Source organism: Zophobas morio, unplaced genomic scaffold (genome assembly GCF_036711695.1).
Source record: "Zophobas morio isolate AGI-343-1 ecotype UQ-CSIRO unplaced genomic scaffold, CSIRO_AGI_Zmor_V1 ptg000010l, whole genome shotgun sequence".
Taxonomy (NCBI): Eukaryota; Metazoa; Arthropoda; class Insecta; order Coleoptera; family Tenebrionidae; genus Zophobas; species Zophobas morio.
Genome location: NW_026972115.1, coordinates 6,853,363 through 6,867,904, shown reverse-complemented (window position 1 = coordinate 6,867,904; position 14,542 = coordinate 6,853,363). Strand labels below are relative to the sequence as shown.

Sequence of the window (14,542 nt, the reverse complement as noted above, 5' to 3'; positions counted from 1 at the left end):
CCAACCTCTTGTACAGGCTCGCGGTTGTAATAAATTCCTCTACACTCGAGGCGTTGCGGGAGCCGTTGAACCGGGCCGGGCAATGGCTGAAGTGTCTCGTCCCTGAAGATGGGTGCAGATCGGCTTCTCGGGGCCTCGCGACATCCCTGATGCCGTTTATCAGTTCGTTGAATTGTTCTGCGGACATTTGAATCGTCATCCCGATGTTGGTTCGCGGACTTCTTCGCGTCGGAATCTTCGTTTTTCGCGAAATTGTGGTCGTTTTCGGGCCGCTTCGTTGGGCGTCACTTTTTATAACAGACGCCTTCTTCGTGCCACTAAGTTGGGCGCCACTTTTTATAACACGTGGTTTATTCCGTAAAAACTTTATTCAACAAAACATAGTATATACACTGCATAGACATAGACTGGTTACACGAGTTCTTAAAAATGGTCACTCCGCGGACGAACAGTCCTGATAACTCGTACACTCGCGAACACCCGGAGCGTTTTTCCACGGCCGGACCTGCGGGACCCCTCGGATACGCCGCTGATACTCAAGCCGACTTACTACTCGATTTGGACCTCCAAGACCCCTCGGATGCAAGGTGATACGCAAATGAGCTGTGAAGTTCGCAGATGGAAAAACTTGCCGAATCTGGCCGCTCGGGTCCTATGTAAAGGCGGCTAGAAATGCGTCGCGTGGGAGTGAAAGGGCGCACCGCCCTCTGGTAAGGGAGCGAGCGAGTACCGGGGTGCTGCGGCAGGGTAGTGGTGGTGCGTGGGCGTGACAGAGGGCGCTAGGGGTACTGATCGCGCTACAAATGTTAGATTTTTCACTTTTTTGATGTTTCGATATCTCTATCTTCCGATTTGTCGACTTCTTACTTCTAGATTTTTTGATTTCTTAATTTTTCGAGATTTTAGTTTGAGGATTTTTCATTTTGTCGATTCTTCAAAATTCCCGATTTTGAATTTTCGATTTCTCGATTTTTTTATTTTTCGATATCTCGATTTTCAGATACATATTTCAGTTTTTCGATTTTTCAAATTTTTTTATTTTTCATGTTTCAGTTTTTCAATTTTTAAATGTTTGGTTTTTCACTTTTTTGTGTTTCGATATCCCTATCTTTCGATTTTTCGACTTCCCACTGTTAGATTTTTCGGTTTTTCAATTTTTCGAGATTTTTGGATTGAGGATTTTTCAGTTCGTCGATTCTTCAAATTTTCGACTTTTCGATTTTTTATTTTTCGATTCTTCAAATTTTTTGATTTTTCAGTACACTTATTTGAATTTTTTGCGTTTCGAAATTTTCGATTTTCCGTTTTCTCTATTTTGCTCTATTATGCGATTCTTTGATTTTTCGACTTTTCGATTACCTAATTTTTCGATTTTTTCATTTCTAAATTGTTCAGTTTTGGGATTTTTCGATATTTCGATTTTTTGATGTTTTGATTTCTCGGTTTTTCAATTTTTCGACATTTTAATTTTTCGTTTTTTTTTTTAATTTTAGATATCTATTTCTTGATATTTCTATTTTTCAACTTCTCGCTTCTAGATTTTTCTGTTTTAAATTTTTCAATTTCCGATTTTCGATTTTTTATCTTTCGATTCTTCAAATTTTTCGATTTGTCAATATTTGAATTTTTGGCGTTTCGAAATTTTCCACTTTTCGATTACTCAATTTGTCGATTTTTTGATTTCTAGATTTTTCAATGTTTCCATTTCTCGAATTTTTGATGTGTCAATTTTGGGATTTTTCGAAACATTTGTCGATTTTCTACTTTTTCGATTTTTACATCTCTCTATTTCTTGATCTTTCTATTTTTCGACTTCTCGCTTTTAGATTTTTCGGTTTTTAAATTTTTCAATATCTGATTTTTTATCTTTCGATTCTTCAAATTTTTCGATTTGTCAATATTTGAATTTTTGGCGTCTCGAAATTTTCGATTGTTCCTTTTCTCAATTTCTCTATTATGCGATTCTTTGATTTTTCGACTTTTCGATTACCCAATTTTTCGATTTTTTGATGTTTTGATTTCTCGATTTTTGAATTTTTCGACATTTTAATTTTTCGTTTTTTTTTTTAATTTTAGATATCTATTTCTTGATATTTCTATTTTTCAACTTCTCGCTTTTAGATTTTTCGGTTTTTTAATTTTTTGATTTTTAAAATTCTTGATTTTTCAATTTTTCTGTTTTAAAATTTTTCGATTTCCGATTTTTTATCTTTCAATTCTTCAAATTTTTCGATTTGTCAATATTTGAATTTTTGACGTTTCGAAATTTTCGACTTTTCGATTAGCCAATTTGTCGATTTTTACTTCCCGAGCGTAAGCAAAGGAAGTATTGTAATCGAGTCCGTCGGCCGACTCTCTACTTTTACGTTTTCTCGATCTTTCATGACCCCTAGAAGACGAAGAAATAGGTCTCCCATTTCCGTCTGTCTGTCCGTCTGTCCGTCTGTCCGTCTGTCCGTCTGTCCGTCCGTCTGTCCGTCTGTCCGTCTGTCCGTCCGTCTGTCCGTCTGTCCGTCTGTTGTCCCGGATTTTTATTAGACAGATAATCTCCGAAAGTACTCGACCGATTGTTGTGAAATTTTGTACTTATATTAAGAATATCATGTAGATGGTAAAACGCTAACCAAAATTTGTCTAATCATCCCCACCACTAATGCGATGGCGTCACTTCAAAATTGTACATAGTAAATGGGTTTTCAATTGTATAAAATAACATAGTCCTACACATGTAGTTTACAACTCTGAATCGACTTTTCACCCGAAACGTCCAGATTTTTGGAAAACAAATCAAAATTATAAAACAATATTTTGAAATTTAATTTTTAATCTGCTAACCAGAATGCTTTGAAATGTTGCAGATGTTTTAAGGCTATAAAGAGCATCATAAATCTTTAGTCAAAAAATATTTGCTTATCCCCTCCAAAAACTTGATGACGTCAGCTCAAAAGTTTGTGGAATAAATCATATCTAAAATGTACAAAATATGATGAGTCTGTACTTGTGATCTATCACTCCATTCATATTTTTTGGATTTGCATATACAGGGTGACTCAAAAAAATTAATGAATGCGTAAATGTATTTTATTGATTTAATCAGGAACTACAAAACCGAATGCTCTGAAATCTTGCAGATGTTTTAAGGTCATAAAGAGCATAATAAATGTTTAGTCAAAATATATTTGCTTATCCCCTCCAAAAACTTGATGACGTCAGCTCGAAAATTTGCCGAATAAATCATATCTAAAATGTACAAAATATGATCAGTCTGTACTTGTGATCTATCACTCCATTCATATTTTTTGGATTTGCATATACAGGGTGATTCAAGAAAATAAATGAAAGCGTAAATTTATTTTATTGATTTACTCAGGAACTACAAAACCGAATGCTTCGAAATCTTGAAGATATTTTAAAATTATCATAAGCATGGTAAATTTTTGATCAAAACGTATTTGGTCGTCCCCCCTAAAAAATTTATGATGTCACCACAAAATTTTGCTGAATAAATCCTATCTAAAATGTACAAAATATGGTGAGTCTCTTCTTGTGATTTATCATTCCATTCAAATTTTTTCGATTTGCATATACAGGGTGACTCAAAAAAATTAATGAATGCGTAAATTTATTTTATTGATTTAATCAGGAACTACAAAACCGAATGCTTTGAAATCTTGCAGATGTTGTAAGGTTATAATAAAGAGCATAATAAATTTTTAGTCAAAATATATTTGGTTATCTTCTACAAAAAACTGATGACGTCAGCTGAAAAGTTTGCCGAATAAATCGTATCTAAAATGTACAAAATATGATGAGTTTGTACTTGTGATTTATCATTCCATTCATATTTTTTAGATTTTCTTAAGAGGTGGTTCAAAAAAATTAATGAAGTCAATTTATTTTATTGATTAAATTAAAGGCAACACTTATTATTAGTATTACACCCCAACCAACCCAATTTGGTAGACACAAAATTTGTTAAAGGAAAAACTCGGTTGAAACATAAGAGTAGCACGCTTATTTACATCGACTTTAACATTACAGACCTGCATTTGTTTTATGCGGTCACTTGGTTCCGCGAATGCGAAATAGACATGTTTATAATCAACCAATTGTGAATTTCACCGTCAAGAATTAAAATAAAACGCAATGTTTTATATAATAAGCGGAAGTCGAAGCAATAAAACCGATGGTCGTTTTGTTTACAGTTTCTCTGTTTGGCTCTTACGTATGCTGTTACGCTTGTCATCTTAAATTAAGAATGTTTATACATAAACGATTTTCAGTTGCCCCTCATATTACTAGACAGCGGATTTCTGTCGGGCTACGTCACGATTATAGGGGGGGACGTGCTGGATTCCATAAATATAATTAACGATTTATTAATCAAACGGCTAAGTAAATGAGAACGGGAATTAACAGCAGAGTGCAACGAAACAACGTTATTCTAATCTCAAATAAACGAAGTGCAGTCCGCAACGGCAATGAATTCGCATCCCGTGCGAGCCGTACCGAGTTTGGCCTTGCCTAGCCCGACAGAAATCCGCTCTCTAGATATTACACACCGGCGCCGTATACGTGAGTAAATTGTTTCGTTATTTTATTGATTATAAGAAATCAATATTCAAAACGACCCAATTCATTTTCCCGAAAATTTGGGAACACAATAATTTTATTCTTAGTATTACACTACATCTATCCCAACTGATATACGTGTCCTTGCAAAAATGTTGATGACGTCATCACAATTTTTTTTTAAATTCCCACTACAAAAATGTAATGAGAAAAAAAAACATAATAGGCATGCAGTCGTCAAGTTTCCGACAGCGAGGGAAGTACTGTCTAAACTCTTTAGACCAATTTTTTGATTTCTAGATTTTTCAATTTTTCCATTTCTCAAGTTTTTGATGTGTCAATTTTGGGATTTTTTGAAACATTTGTCGATTTTCTACTTTTTCGATGTTTTGATCTTTTGATTTCTCGATTTTTCAATTTTTCGACTTTTTTTATTTTTTTATTTTTTTCTTAAAATTACATCTCTCTATTTCTTGATCTTTCTATTTTTCGACTTCTCGCTTTTAGATTTTTCGGTTTTTAAATTTTTCAATTTTCGATTTCTCGATTTTTTATTTTTCGATTTTCCAAATTTTTCGATTTGTCAATATTTGAATTTTTGGCGTTTCGAAATTTTCGATTGTTCCTTTTCTTAATTTTTCTATTAAGCGATTCTTTGATTTTTCGACTTTTCGATTACCCAATTTTTCGTTTTTTTTTTAATTATGTCTTGATCTTTCGATTTTTCGACTTCTCGCTTTTGGATTTTTCGGTTTTTCAATTTTTTGATTTTTAAAATTTCTGATTTTTCAAGTTTTCAATTTTTCTGTTTTTAAAATTTTCAATTTTCGATTTCTCGATTTTTTATTGTTCGAATCTTCAAATTTTTCGATTTTTCAATATTTGAATTGTTGGCGTTTCGAACTTTTCGATTTTTCCTTTTCTCAATTTCTCTCGATTACCCAATTTTTCGTTTTCTTAAGTTTTCGAAGTTTCAGTTTTAGGATTTTGAAATTTTGGGATTTTTCGATAGATATTTCGATTTTTTCATGTTTTGATTTCTCGATTTTTCAATTTTTCGATTCTTCAATTTTTCGACATTTTAATTTTTGGAGGTTTCGACTTCTCGCTTGTAAATTTTTCGGTTTTTAAATTTTTCAATTTTCGGGTTTCCGATCCAATTTATCGAGATTTTCATGTATCAGTTTTTCAATTTTTCGATTTATCAGATTTCAATTTCAAATTTTTCGTTTTCGATTGTTCGACTTCTCTATTTCTCAAACTTTTGATGTTTCGATTTTTAGATGTTCCAATTTTTCGATTTTTCGACTTTTCCATTCTACGGTTTTTCAATTTTTCGACATTTTAGTTTTGGAATTTTTCTCAATTTCCCGATTTGTTAATTTTTCGATTTTTTAAATTTTATATTAACGATTTTTCCATTTTTTGATTCTTTGATATTTTGAATCCCCGAACTTTTTTGTATGTACATATTTAAATTTTTCGAATTTTAAAATTTTTCGACTTTCAGTTTTTTTAATTTCTCGATTATTCAAGTTTTCGACATTTCAGTTTTAGGATTTTTTAATTTCTCAGTTTTTCAAGTTTTCGACATTTTAGTTTTGAGATCTTTTAATTTCTCGATTTTTAGTTTTTAGATTTTTTAATTTTTCGATTTTTTTTTAATTGTAGATTTTTCGATTTCTCGACGTCTAGTTTTTTGATTTTTAGTTTTTCGACTTTTTAAATTTTATATTAACGATTTTTCAATTTTTCGGTTTTATGATTTTTTTTTTCGAATTCCCAATTTTCAACTTTTTGGTATGTATGTACATTTTTTAATTTTTCGAATTTTTAAATGTTAGATTTTTCACTTTTTTAATGTTTCGATATCTATCTTTCGATTTTTTAGATTTTTCGGTTTTTTAATTTTTGGAGATTTTAGGTTGAACATTTTTCAGCTTGTCGATTTCTCAATTTTTGCCGTTTCGCAATTTTCGATTTTTCCTTTTCTCAATTTCTCTGTTAAGCGATTCTTTTTCCACTTTTCGATCACCCAATTTTTCGATTTCTCAAGTTTACGATGTTTCAGTTTTAGGATTTTTCAATTTTGGGATTTTTCGATATTTCGATTTTTTAATTTTTCGAGTTTTTGATTTCTCGATTTTTCAATTTTTCAATTCTTCAATTTTTGACATTTCAATTTTTCGTTTTTTTTTTTAATTTTACATATGTATTTATATTTCTTGATACTTCGTTTTTTCGACTTCTCGCTTTTAGATTTTTCGATTTTTCAATTTTTGGATTTTTATAGTTTTTGATTTTTCGATTTATTAGGTTTTTTAAGTTAAATGTTTCCTTTTCGAATTTTTCGTTTTCGATTGTTCAACTTCTGGGCTTCTCGATTTCTCAATCTTTTAATGTTTCGATTTCTAGATGTTTCAATTTTTCAATTTTGGTTTCTCGGTTTTTCGATTTTTTCAACATTTCAGTTTTGGGGTTTTTCAATTTCCCGATTTTTAGTTTTTCGATTCCTCAATTTTTCGAATTTTAAAATTTTTCGACTTTTCTTTTTTTTTTGATTTTTTTTTCAAATTTTCGATTTCGATCGATCAAAGGTTTTCGAATTTAGATTTTTCAAATTTTTTCACTTCTCAATTTTCGGTTTTCGGTTATTTTGATTCTTCGGTATTTTTTGTAATTTATCGAAGCACCGGGATTTGTTGGGCTGGACTTCAGGGACGAGAGAAGTTCTGTCGAAATAATCTACGACCAATTTTTTATAAAGTCCAAGAATACAAAAACAGGCGATAACGCTAGTTCAGTTTCTTAGAAGTATAAAACTTGATTTTGGGAGTTTTTTGTTACAACTTAAAAATTAAATTCTCTCAAAAATTAAACACCAGTTAAATTATTGTAAAACGTAGTTACAATCTTGATTTTATTCAGAAAAGTCTGGATGCCAAGAGTAAAAACTCAACACAGATTCATAAACCACGCATACAGGAGTACCTTATTTTACAAAATTTAAATAATATTTACTAATGTATTCAATTTCTCTAATAAAGGGGATGCCAATTTTTTCCCAGAAAATAAAAATGATCCGTATTTAAAATGTTTTCGCAAAGTGTGCTAATTCGTCCCTTTCGTTGCAGATCGGCCGCTCCTCCGAAGCCCCCATCGACTTCGTGGTAATGGACACGGTCCCGGGCGACAAGACCGGCGAAACGCGCGTGATGCAGAGTACAATTTCGAGATTTGCGTGTCGGATCCTGTGCGACCGGAAGAATCCCAAAATCGCGAGGATATACGCTGCAGGCTTCGACACGTCCAAAAACATATTCCTCGGGGTGCGTAACTTCACATTAATCTTCCCAGAAAACACTGTCGGCACGTCCGCCGAATCCGAACCCCCGCTGTACCCACCGCACGCCAACCCTTCCAATATCCCCATTACTCACGCGCCATAGGCGGCCCGCGCTCACCTAACCGCATTTTCTTCCAGGAGAAGGCAACGAAGTGGCAGGAGAACGGCCGCGAAATCGACGGATTGACCACCAACGGCGTCTTAATCATGCATCCGAGAGGGACCTTCTGCGGAGGCGACGCCAAGTGCAGTTACTGGCTGGAGACTTCCGTCGGAGGAGGGGTGTTCTCGCTGAGAGAGTCACGATCGGCGCAACAAAAAGGCCAAGTCGTCGAGAACGAAAGCAACGTGTTGGAGGACGGCACTCTGATCGACCTGTGCGGAGCTACGTTGCTGTGGCGGTCGGCGGAAGGGTTGGCCAAGTCGCCGGTAACACGAAACGGGTTGGTTGTAAGCGATAATTGACGTTGTTGTGTTTCCAGAGCAAGCGTGACTTGGAGCGCGAGATCGACGAGATCAACGCAGGCAGACCCCAGTGCCCGGTGGGTCTCAACACTTTAGTCATTCCGCGAAGAGTCACTCCGAACGATAATTTGCAGCAGCCTTACGTCTACCTGAACTGCGGGCACGTGCAGGGGTTGCACGACTGGGGGCAGGAGGAGGAAGGCGCGAGACGGTGTCCTATATGTCTCGAAGTAAGCGGTTCGGTAGTAGTCGGGGTGTGAGTAACTGTGTTTTTCAGCTTGGACCCGTGGTAAAAGTGTTTATGGGCTTGGAGCCGGCGTTTTACGTGGATTCGGGCCCTCCGACCTTCGCTTTCAATCCCTGCGGACACATGGCGACCGAGAAGACGGTCAAGTGAGTGGATTGTGACGGTTTGTTGGTGTACGTAATGACATTTCGCACGTTTCAGGTACTGGGCAAACGTGGCGATTCCGCACGGCACGAACGGCTTCCACGCGGTCTGTCCGTTCTGCGCTTCGCCGCTCTCGGGCTCGCCCGGGTACGTTCGCCTAATTTTCCAAGACAACGTGGATTGAACGAATGGTTGGTGGTTCAGTAGCGTAGTTTACCAAAGCTTTATTTATATTGCTACGTTATCTATATATTTTGTATGTGTAATCGGTTTTAGCAGTCCTAATTATATTTTTGAATTCTGGATTGGAGAGAAATACAAAAGTTCAGAAGTTATTTTTCGATGAATGAAGTAACTAATTGTAATTATTGTAAATAATTGCACTTGAGGTGGTACATACGTGTGGTGGTTTTTAAATAGACTATATCGAATCGGGAGTCGCAGTTTGTACCATATCATCATTTTTTTTAAGATGGTTGAAGCAGTTACGTTAAGTGCAAATGCGTGAATTGTTAAGACTGGTTAGGATTTAGCTTAAAATGATAAGTATTTACTATAAATCGACCTGTTATTGCAATGTTTCTTATTACGAAAACACCCATCAGTTTACCAGAACCACACTTGTTACTAATTAAGAAAATATTTTTGTATACTTAACAGTTTCGCGAGGGCAATTGTACTCTATCAATTGCAGAATTTGTGTGCTCAACGAAGGCTCATTCACACAGTATTAGGTGTGGTTTACGTAATTTGTAAATACTTGCGGAACGACTTCCATGCAACAATGCAATTCAGTAACTATCGTGATTGATGAAGTACAAATTGCCTCCACACTAGTTAAATTATGTTGTGTTTATTTTTATTCGTGATATTTTGGAGGAGTATTTCTGTTTCGTCACTTTTTTTGTATATATTGTAGGCGTTAAGTTAATTGCCGTAGGTAACATTTAAGCTACTATAGTCCCACGAAATGAATTTATCTGTGCCTGGATTCACTAATAAAAAGTTTAAAAATTAAGAGACTTTATTTTCTCACTAAGAACTTCGTCCACGAACGAAAAGTCGTGCTAAAATAATGACAAATCAATTTTTTATTTCACACTATACAAACAACTACCTGTAAAAAGTGTACACCTCTTAGTGACAAGACCACTAATTCGTTAATCCCGTCTTCCAACAAATCAACATACTTCATACTAATTATAGGCGAGGCGAACATCTTCAGTTCTTCCAAACACCAACCTTTATCGGGATCCCGCTTATACACCATTATTTCCTAAAGCCAAGTTAAACTAACCACAACAAAAATAAACCAATTCACCTCTGAACTATTCCCGATTAGAATTTCCTGCTCGCCGTCAAAATCCACATCCGCGATTTGACAGCACGTCAACACACACGTGTAATCGTGTCTAGGCAGCGATATATAATTACTCAAACCATAGGTAAGCACGTCTCTACAAACCCCACTAAGTTAAACCCTCAGACAAACCTCTACTCACTCGAAGAGAACCGGGGGCAAAATCGTGTTCACCACTACCAAATTCAGCGCCCCTTTCTTAGTAAGAACACCTCTATCAAGATTATTTAAAGCCACCTCCGTCGCCACACTTTGTTCCTCCGGAAAGATTTTCAAATGGGAAATATAGTTGTTCAACTTCGTCGAAAAATTGAAGACTAGTTTGTTCGTTTTTACACACACTTTGGTGAGACGGACGTAGCCACATTCGCACGCCACTGCCGTGAGGCGCCTGAAAAACCTGAATGTAGCCGTTTTGATACGCCACTGGTGAAAACACGATTGCGCACGTGACTTACATAGTCTCGTGCGATTGGCTGACTATGTAATTTAACCATAACCTAACTTTTGCGCGTTATGTTTGAAAAAATAAAACTAACTAATGTTAAGTTAATTTAACAAAAGTGACATACTCTGTGCAGTCGTCGTTCAAATGTATGTCGATCCAAATCACCGGACTTGGCGTTTTGATAAACTCCGGGAAGTATTCTTTGTTGTCTACTTCTTTGTACAAGTGATCGGTCGTGTACTCTCGATAAACATGGACTTGGTTGTCGCTTCCCGACAACAAAAACACGATTTCTTTGCTTGCGATGGTGTCGCCGTCCCACACGATCAGTTCCGTGTGGGTGAGTTGGTACGGGGTGAAACTCAGCTCCACGTTCAAGCAGTTCTGTGCAATGTTGTCGATGTTAAAGTCTTCGTTCTCTTCCCACTCGGAGTAGATGTTGAGGTAAAACTCGAACGCGTCCATTAAATTGCTGTTCTACGAATTGCGAATTAGTTCTGTGGAGAGAAGTCAGTACGAAGTACTTTTATTATGGTTATGCCAATAACAAACTCGTTTTTAGAGTCTGATTTGTTGAATGCGTCCACTGAAATGATTTCCGCACCGCCTGAAAACGTGAATTAGAAGAGAAATGTTTGTGGTAATTTCGTACTGGGAATGTATGTGAAGGAGACTTCTTTCGTTGTTGGAATGAGACCTGCAGCCGACTCTTGATATTCCAGGCAGAAGATGTCGCGCTTTAACGACGCGACGAGGATTTTGTGGGGGCAGTTGGCGGCCTGCAGGTGGGTCATGGTGTAGATGTTACCCTGAGACGGTAGACTGAAGTAATGGGTTTCTTTAAGTTTATCCATGTTGAGTAACCAAAAGTTGCTAATTTTTACTCAAGCACGAAAAGTGAGGTTATGTTGACTATTTACTACAGGAATGATTTTAAGACTTATCTTATCACATTTGTGAATAAAGAGGGACGAAGATTGAATCAATAAACGCGCTTGCAAGTTACATTACAAATATATACGCGGTGTGTCTAAAAATTGACTACACTGGAAAGTCAACGATGCGTCAAGGTCACAGCTGTCAAATCGCAATAAAATGCGCACTCCCAAATTTTCATTTACTTTTATTTACATGAAAGCATGTCGTCTGTACACTTTATTTGCATAACAATCTACCAGGCGATTGAAAAACTTAATTACATATGGGGTTAAAGCAGGCCGCGCTTCCAAGCCTACTTCAACCCGCTTCTCGATCGCAATAAATAACTCACAAAACAGAGTTGCCACGTATTTCTAAAAGTTCATATCACAATTTCAAATTGATAAAAAAATGCCAACAGTCCACATTTTAAATGTGCCAACATAAAACAACAAATTTATTAGTCAAACATGGGAATGTCTGATAAGTATCTAGGAACCCTTTAGGGTTAGCTCCAGGTTATGTCGTAACCTTTCCAATTAAGGTTAGGAGCTAAATGCACCATCCTGCCGTTGTAGTGAAAAGTGACTATTCCTTTATAGGCAGTCCGCGGAACGCCACTCTGAAAAACAAGCTTGTATATTACGCAATTGTACCGTGCCCGGAGTACCTTAAAGTCATCCATGAGCCCCAACTTCTTCGTAATTAACTTGTATTCTTCTTTTGTGCGATAGATAATCCGGACAGGTCCATCGTGAGCAATTTTCCCATCTTTCAACTCTTGGTAACTAACAATCACGCTTTGGTAAACATCTCTAATAAAGTCCTTATCGTACGCGTCCTTCGTTAAAGAACTTAAATTCATTTTCGTAAAAGGCACAAACTTTTCGTTCAGTTTTATGTACTTCAAGTGCTTCTCGTAAAACATCCCGCTGAAACAGAACGACATACAGGGCGGTGCTCCCACTTGCCCCACTTGTGTGACCCCGGAAATCATCTTTTCTAATTTAATTTAATTTAACTTAATTTCCTTGACCACAACTGCGGGAAAAAGTATAGGTACGAATTTCTCTGCATTGTACTCACCAAATGAAATAATTAGCTTGACTATTACTGACAATTAATTAGTTATTAATTACAATGGCGTGCGCAATTAAAAATTAATTAATTCCACTTAACAACTAACTGTGTCATATGACATGCGTTAGCTAATAATTAGTTAGTAGTAATAATTAATTAATTAGTAGCTTCACAGTGTCATGACAATTCAAATCAATTACTTTGAAACTCCAGTTTTGCCAAACGTCCTCGTCCTGGACAACTCCGGCCTTATGCACGCCCTCCCTTTCCTTTGCATGGGGTCCCTGATCCAGTCATCCCAGTAGGCTCTAGGCCATTTGGTGTACAGCTCCAGCCACAGGGACTTGGTCAGCATCCAACCTAGGCCCGGGAAGAAGTCCGTCCGGTACAACAATTCCGGCCTGTCCTCGTTGACCAGCCCCTCCTTTCCGTTGTCGTTCCACGCGGAGATGCACCACAGCGACGCGTCGCGCATTAAAATATGATAAGTACCTAAGAAATACTCGAAGAAGTCTGGAGCCACTTCGAGGTCGTCTGCAATAACTCTATCAGTCAACAGTCACGACTTCAACGAAATGTAACCTTCGACTACTATAACAGTACTAAAATTGAAATTGAAAAACATTTGGTTGAGAGCCCAGCCGTAATGGCGCGCGATTTTGAAGTACCCCTTGAACTTTTTTTCTTTCGGGGGGACTTGGATGTCTGATTGGTCCGGTTGCTGGATGAGCGACACTTGAGATCCGTACCTTTTGATGGTTTCGGTGGTTTCTTCGTGATTGCAGTCCTGCGAAAACCGTGAAAGAAGTGTGTCGCGAAAATTGTAGTGCTTACTTGGCTGACTATGATAGGGAACTTGTCGGGATCAGGGCGGTATTGAATCAGTCTATCTAAGCATTTACTGACGCTAACTCTATTGCACGCGAATACTAGAATGGGTAGTTTGAAGTCTTGGAAGTCCTTTTGTTTGCCGGCTACGGCGTCCCCCTGAGTTTTCTTGCGTTCGAGGAACCTGCGGGCGTCATGGATCATGTCGTTATTTATTTTGAACTGCTCCGATATGCCTTGCTCCAGCATCATGATTTGCTTGTCGACGTTTCCATTATTTTCGTTTGTATTCGTCAAGTGAGTCAAGAATGCAAAGTACAATACTAAAGCCCAAATTACCATAAAGGATCCAAGTATTAAATTTGTGCGTTTCAGTCGCATGGTCTCGATATTATCTTACGGTGTTTCTGTACTGCAATCAATTAATAATAAATCAGGGAAAAAGTGAGGCACTGTCATACCTGCGAAGTCATAATTTTAGATTTTTATCAGTGGCGGATGTTCAAACACATTGTGAGCGATGTATTGTTTGGAGCAACACGGCGAATTAACGTTACACACGTAACATTGTACCAAATTATTAAACTTGAGATTGGGAAGATCAAAACGTCACCATCACTGACAGGTAAGCGATCTGCTTTACCGGCCCTCAAAGCTCAGATAGGCAACCAGTAAAACAAATTTGTTTTGTTTAGTTTTTCTTAGTAGGTATCAAAAAGAAACACCAATTTCGCCAAAAATAATTTAATTGCTTCTAATATTATCCACCACATCCATTTGCGCCTCGATTTTTAAAAACCTGACAAAAATAGATCGTGAGGATCAGGGAAAGACAATGCGGATAGGTTTAAGACATCTTTGGGTTCAAGGGGGGCAGGTATGTTATGTGTTTTTAAAAGAGACAAAAATGCTTGGCCCGATTCACTCGAACATGTACGTTCACACTCCTCTCTAGTAGTAATTCCATTGTGTTCATTACAACCACGAAACGCCGTTACAGAACACTTATCGAAATCGGCGTCATAATACCAAACCCAGTCAGACTTGAAACAGAACCCGCGTTCTTTGGGCTTAGAACAATTTTCTGGCAATTTTCTACGAACAGCTTTGCAGCCTTGGAAGTTGCGACCTGTC

General features: G+C 36.9%; 3 protein-coding genes across 7 annotated transcripts in view; 1 reads left to right on the top strand and 2 right to left on the bottom strand.

Moving 5' to 3' along the window:
• Positions 1-9,792, top strand: part of LOC135126315 (protein pellino) — a 65,708-nt gene extending 55,916 nt beyond the window's left edge. For all 4 annotated transcript variants that reach the window (XM_064052271.1, XM_064052275.1, XM_064052273.1 and 1 more), the window contains exons 4-8: positions 7,707-7,901; positions 8,057-8,347; positions 8,401-8,613; positions 8,661-8,776; positions 8,832-9,792. In XM_064052271.1, the coding sequence (XP_063908341.1) occupies positions 7,707-7,901; positions 8,057-8,347; positions 8,401-8,613; positions 8,661-8,776; positions 8,832-8,958 (942 nt within the window). In that variant the 3' untranslated portion in view covers positions 8,959-9,792. The remainder of the gene's footprint in view (positions 1-7,706; positions 7,902-8,056; positions 8,348-8,400; positions 8,614-8,660; positions 8,777-8,831) is intronic.
• LOC135126317 (KICSTOR complex protein kaptin-like) lies at positions 9,781-11,436 on the bottom strand. Its single transcript, XM_064052278.1, has 7 exons — positions 11,235-11,436; positions 11,107-11,189; positions 10,707-11,059; positions 10,277-10,525; positions 10,096-10,231; positions 9,892-10,050; positions 9,781-9,841 (listed from the first exon to the last, which is right to left on the bottom strand). Exons 1-7 carry the CDS (start codon positions 11,434-11,436, stop codon positions 9,782-9,784), a joined length of 1,242 nt encoding a protein of 413 aa, XP_063908348.1. The 3' UTR covers position 9,781.
• Positions 11,437-11,685: 249 nt separating this feature from the next.
• Positions 11,686-14,047, bottom strand: LOC135126316 (alpha-1,3-mannosyl-glycoprotein 2-beta-N-acetylglucosaminyltransferase). 2 transcript variants are annotated; one of them, XM_064052277.1, is made up of 6 exons: positions 13,870-14,047; positions 13,415-13,815; positions 13,163-13,367; positions 12,781-13,114; positions 12,171-12,432; positions 11,686-12,122 (listed from the first exon to the last, which is right to left on the bottom strand). In XM_064052277.1, exons 2-6 carry the CDS (start codon positions 13,787-13,789, stop codon positions 12,009-12,011), a joined length of 1,290 nt encoding a protein of 429 aa, XP_063908347.1. In that variant the 5' UTR covers positions 13,790-13,815; positions 13,870-14,047; the 3' UTR covers positions 11,686-12,008. The 2 variants fall into 2 exon arrangements, with proteins under 2 accessions (XP_063908347.1, XP_063908346.1); XM_064052276.1 differs by having other exon boundaries at positions 13,415-13,820; positions 13,870-14,046.
• Between the last annotated feature and the right edge of the window lie 495 nt (positions 14,048-14,542).

What these genes read in the sequence shown, in the direction of transcription:
- LOC135126317 (XM_064052278.1), bottom strand. Translation starts at nt 11,436, where the DNA reads ATGGATAAACTTAAAGAAACCCATTACTTCAGTCTACCGTCTCAGGGT. An exon ending in TTGCCCCCGGTTCTCTTCGA is followed by an intron (nt 10,232 to 10,276) that starts GTGAGTAGAGGT and finishes TGGGGTTTGTAG; the next exon opens with AGACGTGCTTACCTATGGTT. An exon ending in TAATCGGGAATAGTTCAGAG is followed by an intron (nt 10,051 to 10,095) that starts GTGAATTGGTTT and finishes ACTTGGCTTTAG; the next exon opens with GAAATAATGGTGTATAAGCG.
- LOC135126316 (XM_064052277.1), bottom strand. Translation starts at nt 13,789, where the DNA reads ATGCGACTGAAACGCACAAATTTAATACTTGGATCCTTTATGGTAATT. An exon ending in TCCCTATCATAGTCAGCCAA is followed by an intron (nt 13,368 to 13,414) that starts GTAAGCACTACA and finishes CGGTTTTCGCAG; the next exon opens with GACTGCAATCACGAAGAAAC. An exon ending in GGCAAAACTGGAGTTTCAAA is followed by an intron (nt 12,433 to 12,780) that starts GTAATTGATTTG and finishes GTTCTGTTTCAG; the next exon opens with CGGGATGTTTTACGAGAAGC.